The 7,788-nt window shown below is 38.8% G+C and overlaps 1 protein-coding gene across 9 annotated transcripts in view; it reads left to right on the top strand.

The window, feature by feature from the left end:
• NUMB (NUMB endocytic adaptor protein) overlaps positions 1-7,788 on the top strand; it is a 98,803-nt gene that overhangs the window by 79,479 nt on the left and 11,536 nt on the right. For 5 of the 9 annotated variants that reach the window (XM_042446925.1, XM_042446924.1, XM_042446930.1 and 2 more), the window contains exons 4-5: positions 1,980-2,057; positions 6,358-6,432. In XM_042446925.1, the coding sequence (XP_042302859.1) occupies positions 1,980-2,057; positions 6,358-6,432 (153 nt within the window). The remainder of the gene's footprint in view (positions 1-1,979; positions 2,058-6,357; positions 6,433-7,788) is intronic. The other 4 variants (XM_042446931.1, XM_042446927.1, XM_042446932.1 and 1 more) reach the window with 2 other exon arrangements.

Genomic DNA, 7,788 nt, shown 5'->3' with positions numbered 1-7,788 from the left:
TAATAATAATAATAATAATAATAATAATAATAATAATAATAATAATAATAGGATTTATTTATATACCACCCAATCACTGGGAATCCGAGCGGTTTGTGAAATTAACAGCCAAACTACACAGGCAAATCAGCTCCTGGCACTGAACAAGCAGAGCTCTGCTCTGGAGCCACAATAAACTACATTTCCCAGAATTCCATAGCATTGATCCAGGACAGTTAAAGTACTGTCAGACTGGGTTATTTCTGCAGTGGGTATGTAGTCTGAGAGCCCTGCAGAGAGAACAACTCTGGTGCTTTAGAATTTAAGCCCATCTAACCCCCCTCTATCAAAGTTCCTTATTTAAGTCTCTTCTAAGCCCCCCCTCTAACCCCTCTGTATCTTACTCCTCTTTATCTAACCCTAATCCCCTCTAGGTACCCCATCTAGCCCTCCTTCTATAGCCCCCTTTCTCAAACCCCCTTATTTAACCCCCCTTTCTGTTTAATCCTATATTTTTTTAAAAAGAAACCAGCCATTTTTCATGTCCTCCATTTTTATAAAAGTGTCCTACATTTGAAAATGTTGTCCCACATTTGTCCCACATTTGTCCCACATTTGTCCCGGTTTAGAGGTCCTGACTTATGGCAACCCTAACAAAAACCTATCTTGTGAATTTCTTATCAAACTTAAACTAAATTTTGGCATCATTATCATCTGCATTTAATAAATAATAATAAAATCTTTATTTATATCCCGCCCTTCCAAAAAGATCAGGGCGGCTTACAGCAATGCAACAAGAGCAAACAGATACAGGTTAAAAACATCAAACATTAACAATATGCAGTCTAAAAACAATAGCAAAAGCCCCGTTAGCCCATCCTCATGGCCACGGAAGAGGAGGGAGGCCCACAGGATATTTAGTCGGGGAATGCCTGCTTGAATAGGAAGGTTTTAAGGTCCTCATACTGAGGACATCTTTTAAAGTATGTTGGGAAACAGTCTTGGAGACTGTATAGGTATAAATACCTTTATAATGCAGGCCTTTCTGTTTTTTGATGTAAGGGCTGAGAAAGATGAATCCTCAGATTATTTTCTCTATAGCTTTCATAGTATTTTAGCTAGAGAGCCAGTGTGGTATAGTGGTTCAAGTGTTGGACTGGGACTTTTTGAGACCAGGGTTCAAATCCTCACTCAGGAATGGAAACTCACTGGGTAACCTTGGGCAAGGTCCACTCTCTCAGCCTCAAAGGAAGGCAATGGCAAACCATGTCTGAACAAGTCTTGCCAAGAAAACCTCGTCATAGAGTTGCCATATACAGTGGTACCCCAGGTTACGAATTTAATTCGTTCCGCCACCGCGTTCGTAACCCGAAATGCTTCGTAAGCCGAAAAAGCCATAGGCGCTAATAGCAAAAGCCGCGATTTCGTGCGAAAAAGCGCCGAAAAGCACCAAAAAAATTTTCGTAACCCGAAATAACCTTCGTAACCTGGAACAGTTTTTTTCTATGGATTTTTTTCGTAACCCGGAAATTTCGTAAGGCGGCGCATTCGTATCCCGGGGTACCACTGTATTGGAAACTACTTCAAGGCACATAGCAAAACCAAAATATTTTAGCTATGTAAATTATATCTCACAGCTAAAAAAAACATCCTAAATTTATTTAATGTGTTCATTTCAAGCCATCATCACCCTGTTTAGAATGTATCCATGTCTGCTGCCAAGTTTGGCTTGTAACCTGACTAAAAGTTAAGGGGATAAACAAAATGAAATAAACATTTTGCATGAAGTTGGGTCTGATTTTTCTTTTCCTCTTTCCACCGATTTCAGCACTTTAGTCTGTCCTAATTAAAGCCCATGCAATGCCTTTTACTTGTATTTTCATGGGACTTTTCCCATCTGCCTGCCACATCCTCTATGGACAACTCTGAACATTATCTGCTTTCCTTCCAATCCCCATTTTTGTATGTATATGTTGGTTTGAAACACTGGGACACTTTAGCTACCTACAGTAATAGCGTTCGACTTGTCCCCCCTGTTCCTCCAGGAAAGGAAGTTCTTCAAAGGCTTCTTTGGAAAAGTAAGTTTAATGATTCATTGTGTTTGCGCTATAAGGAGTTACATCCCTAGTATAGCATTGCCATGTGTCAGAATGTCCTACAAAACTGGTTTCTCACTTCTGGGAGCTGCCAAACTTGTTTTTTTCCATTATCTCTGCCCCAAAGTGTCTCACATTATCCAAGAATATCTTCTTGTGATCAGTCAATCAACAATGAAAGGGGTGCATAATTTGGTATCTATAGTTCATCACACTATGAATAAGTAAATAGTCTGTTTATTTTTCAAGACCTATGCTTTTGAAAATATATGTGCATGTAAAATTTCTTACCTGCCTTTCTTTCTTCAAGGTGGCTTCTTCACAAGTGTTCACGAAGAATATAGTTTAAATAAATCAAACTAAAAGGAAGCATGTATGGGCATACAACAACAAAATAAATTGTCACTAAGTATACTGCAATTAATTCCATATTATATGCCGTGAAAAGCTTGGAAAAGCACTAAAACTTAGCCAATGAATAGGTTTTGAGAGAGAGTTCCCTAATCAGGGTATACTGCCATAGAAGAAAGCATTGGCACATATTCTATACAATGTATTTGGTTGCACATGCATAAGTGAGTAACTCTCCTGATCTGACACACACACACCACACAACCTACTTTACCAGGCAGAAGCCACTCTGCAAGGTAGATGCCTGTCCTGCTGGCAATCAGAGTGAAAGGAGGAGGACTGTATGTTACTGGAGAGAAAAAAGTGAAAACTCCCCAAGTCACCAATCACTCTTGAAAAGTTTGTTTTTCTCTCAAAGAAAGTGATGAGTTAGATTCTGCAGCTTTTTAAAATAATTAAATTAATTTCCTTTTAGAACTATCACTCCAGTGTCAAAAATGATGTTTTCTACTCATAGAATTTAGCCGAACTGACAGAAATTACATCATTTTTTCAAAGTAGAGCTGGTTTGTGTCCCAGCATTGTGTAATGAACTTGCAAATAATGAGTGAGATTTCAAATAAGATTGGGTTTGTTTTTTTAGTAGTACAGGTATTCATTATTCTAAAGAATGTAATACTCCTTTGCAGTGTATTCCAATACAGAATCGTAGAATCATAGAGTTGGAAGAGACCGCAAGGGCCATCCAGTCCAACCCCCTGCCATGCAGGAAATATAAATCAAAGCATCCCCGACAGATGGCCATCCAGCCTCTGTTTAAAGACCTCTGAGGAAGGAGACTCCACTATACTCTGAGGGAGTTGTTCCACTGTCGAACAGCCCTTACTGTCAGGAAGTCCCTCCTAATGTTGAGGTGGAATCTCTTTTCCTGTAGCTTGCATCCATTGCTCCGGGTCCTAGCCTCTGGAACAGCAGAAAACAAGTTAGCTCCCTCCTCAATATGACATCCCTTCAAGTATCTAAACAGGGCTATCATATCACCCCTTAACCTTTTCTTCTCCAGGCTAAACATCTCCAGCTCCCTAAGTCATACTTCATAGGGCATGGTTTCCAGACCCTTCACTATTTTAGTCACCCTCCTTTGGACATGCTCCATTTTCTCAACATTCTTTTTAAATTGTGGTGCCCAGAACTGGAAACAGTTTTCCAGGTGAGGCCTGACCAGAGCAGAATGGAGTGGCACTATTACTTCCCTTGATCTAGACACTATACATCTATTGATGCAGCGTATATTTAGGTGGACGTAGGCTACACTGTGTCCTGTGGAATGTGTCTCTAGATAAGGATAATAGCATTATAGGTGTAGTTATTAAAATTTTATAGCCATGGAAGGAATGAGTTATAGTGCTTGTGGTTAGTGATGCCATTCATCATAGCATTCACAACTCTAATGCCTATACTAGTTAGGTAATTGAAAATATCTTCCAGTCTAAATAATGGGTTCAGATTATCACTCAGTCATTATGTTCACTAAAAGTGGTCTTGAACCAGTCACTGCATTTCACTTGAGAGGAAGAAGTGAGAATGGGAAGAACCATATGGAACTGCCTTGAGGAAAGGTAGGATAAAACATGTCAGTATCCCAGCAGCAGAAACCCAAAGCTTGTCATGTAAACAAGCAGTATGGAGAACTTTGGTGGGAAATGACTGAATGGGTTATTGCAATTATTACCATTACCATTTATTTATATAGCGCCCTGACTGTACGTGGCCCATTTCACTGCCCCAAAAAACTATTTCCCTGCCCCAGGTTTACAATCTAATTAAGACATAGCACAAAAGGAAAAGGGGATGGCAGGGGATTATGACCAGCAGATACTGCCTCTTCTCTCCATTGCTGCCAGGTCAGTGGCAGTTGGAATGGAGGGGGGGACCCTTCATCTGCTTCTGGGCCTTGGCATGATGGAATTAGATATGTGCTAAATTGGTTTAAAGTAATTAGGTTTGTGCATGTTGAAATTTCATGGCTTGCATTGTGCTAGGATGGAACAAGAGGTTATCTTGTTTCACTTAAAAAAACATTACTGTGCTGAAAATATAATTAATGAAATTTGCCAGCCATTTGAGGCATGTACTGTTTTTGTACTGTACCCCAAACAACAGGGCCTTTGTATATGGACACACACAAATCTGTAGCAAATTGGTGTAGATTTTCACCCATAGTAGTCATTTTTCCAATATTAATAATGTCTCCAGTCCAGAAAACTCTGTGTTGTAAGCTAGCCATTTTCTAAGCTACATTTTCCATTTGGCATGGTGGGAGAGGAAATAGTCAACTTATACAAGGTTTCATTCATATCATGCAGGTAATTAAAAATTGTAAAATGATGTTTGACCCCTTGTGAAGTTTAATTTATGTGTTAGTTGTGGATTTCATTCTTGCACTGGAACACTTTGGCACACTTGATATAAAACAAGTAAATGCAAATTTGAAAGAAATTCAGGTGATGGCATAAAAAATGTCGAGTTTAGTTATACACAACATTTTAAAGCTCCTTACCACATGGGTAAACATCTCTTTTAAAAACATTCACAGTTTATATCTATTAACTCTTTATAAATGTCTTCCTTTTTGAGTTGGCATGCAGATGTGATAGTTGGCAAATTAAAGGGATCAGAAATGCTTTTTATCAGCAAACTTCCTTTATATGCTTACACACTTGAGTGTGTGTGTTCTGAAGCTCCCAAAACACCTAGAGTAGGAGAGTGAAATGATTATGCTTCCCTCCAGCTGTAAAGGATTTTCTGGGAGGAGAAAACAGCAAGTGAGCACTACTCATACTCTATTAGGAATAATTTGCTGGCACTGAGAATTGTATAGGTTGAAATTCACTATATTGTCAAACCTCCTCTGTAGAAATATTGCCAAGAAAACCCCTAGGATAGATTCGCCTTAGGGTCTGCATAAGCCAGAAACGACTTGAAGGCACACAACAGCAATAACAACAACACATTGTCCAAGCCAACAAAAGACCCAGTAATTCACTTGAAGGCTCACCTTTGTGGTTTGTGCACGCTATCAGCCAAAACCCATTTTTTTCTCTGCAGCTCAGGGATGGTTCTGTATCTCTGTTAGATGCAGAAACGCTAGTATGTTTTCAGAGTTGGTGGATACATTCCCCTTGCTCCCAAATCTTTAGACAAATACAAGGATAAGAGACACTGACAGAGGTTTTGAGAAGGGAGCGAAAAGGGTTTTGTTTTCCCTTCATTGCCCACCCCTATCTCACCATACCTTGCTGTCATCCACTTGTAGAAATGCTGTTTAACCCCTGCAAGGACGCTTTGTGTAACCAGCTACTTTAAGACATATTGCTTATATTAAAACAATATCATATTAATTACTTGTATTGACCCCGATGCTTTGGAACTCTATATTCCTAAAAGACTAGACCTTCAAAGCGATGCTATACATTATGGTTGTGGTGTGATTCTGTTGCATGAATAATACTAGCACAGAATGTTGGAGTGATGGGAAGATAAGAGCAAGGATGTTCCTTGCTAAAAGTTGCAACAAATGCTACTTGTGGTGTAACTCCTTAAGCGTTGGCATTAACTGACAGTGTATTTGGTGTTTAAATGGGTAAAGAATTTATGCTTGAATTCTTTGCCTTTTTTCTGAATTTATTAACATACTTGATTCATGCTGTTCTTTCCCTCTTCATTTTGCATTGTGTTTTTGAAAGACTGTCTTCGGCTTGAATCTCTGGAGGTTTTGTTGTTTGGTCTGAGTATCTTGCTTTGGGCACTCCTACTGAAGTTGAATATCATCTGCACATTGACTTTTGTGCTTCTTGGAAAGAGGAAGTCGGCAACCAGACTGATGGACAGGATAATAATAATACTGTTTTTCTTTTTCCTTTCCTGAAAGAGTGGAAAGAAGGCAGTTAAAGCAGTCCTGTGGGTTTCAGCAGATGGACTCAGAGTTGTTGATGAGAAAACAAAGGTTAGTTACTGCATGATTTGAAACACTCACTGATTAAACTAAATATACAGTGTAGTTCTTACTGCTTCTGTGGCGTTAAAAACCATATGTGTGCTGGAGATCAATTCCTCTGAAATGCCTATTATATATGGCTCAGTTAAAATGTTGATTTTTCTTAGGCTGTTTATATCTTTGTGTATTTTCTAAGTGAATAACGATGTGCCCTGAAATCCTGTTTGATCTCATTGTGTAAAAAATTCATTAGCCTCACTCAAAAAAGTCAAAAGGAAAACACAAAAGCTTAACCTTGATGCTCTCTCTGCCCTTGTAGAAAGGTCGTGAGAGATTATATTGCATATAGAAATATGTATTATTAATCTGAATTTCTTTTCACTGTGGTTTCGCTGAATGGCATGAGGAATGATTTAAGATCTGTAAGAAAGATATTCATCTAAGGTTCTTGAACTCAAGTAATTCTCAGCGATGATTTTCATTTCAAGCTTTAAAATGCTTCTAGACCTTTACTGAGGTGGAGCATAAAACATATTGATTCACATGTCAGCAAACACAAACATATTTACATTTAGATAAGATAAAGCTCTTAAATGCATAAAATGCCCAATTTCAAGGGGTTTTAGTTGCTGCTTTGTTTATTTGTTTGTTTACTCACTCGTTCCAAGGCTGTTATTATTATGTAGCTACAATAATTTTCAAATGCAATGAAACTTCTCAAGGGTATTTCAGACTCCGATGCTTCTTAATAAACAAATTGGTTTTAATATTGCTATAAACCAGGGATACAAACTATGTGACCCTCCAGATGCTCACTGCTGTCTGTGCTGACTAGGCCTGCTGGAAGTTGCAATTCAGCAAATGCAGGAAAGACTGCATAATTCCCAATTCCTGTACAGTACTTGATTATAATAGACTAGTACAAAGTTCCAAACTTTGAAGTTCCATCCAACTCAAATTAATCTTGAACAGTTTTCACCTGCATGGGTGTTTATAAAGAGAATGGTAGTCAGGCTCAGTAGCATGAGCAGTTCCATCTGTTAGATGGTGAATGAATTTGTACATTGACTGAGAAAAGACAACTTTGGTATCATAATGTAAATTAGGGAATAGAATAGGAGGGGTGCCAGCATAGAGTAGTGGTTTGAACCTCTGGAAACCAAAGTTCAAATCCCTGCTTGGCCATGGAAACCACTGTGTGGCATTGGGCACCTCACACTCTCTCAGCCTCAAAGGAAGACAAAAATAAACCTCCTCTGAACAAATCTTGCCTAGAAATCCCTGTGATAGGTTTGCCATAAGTCAGAAACAACTTCAAGGAACAACAGCAGTGGGAACAGGAGAGGTTTGAAATACACTTTATGG

Source organism: Sceloporus undulatus, chromosome 1 (genome assembly GCF_019175285.1).
Source record: "Sceloporus undulatus isolate JIND9_A2432 ecotype Alabama chromosome 1, SceUnd_v1.1, whole genome shotgun sequence".
Taxonomy (NCBI): domain Eukaryota; kingdom Metazoa; phylum Chordata; class Lepidosauria; order Squamata; family Phrynosomatidae; genus Sceloporus; species Sceloporus undulatus.
This window is presented reverse-complemented; position numbering and strand designations above follow the sequence as displayed.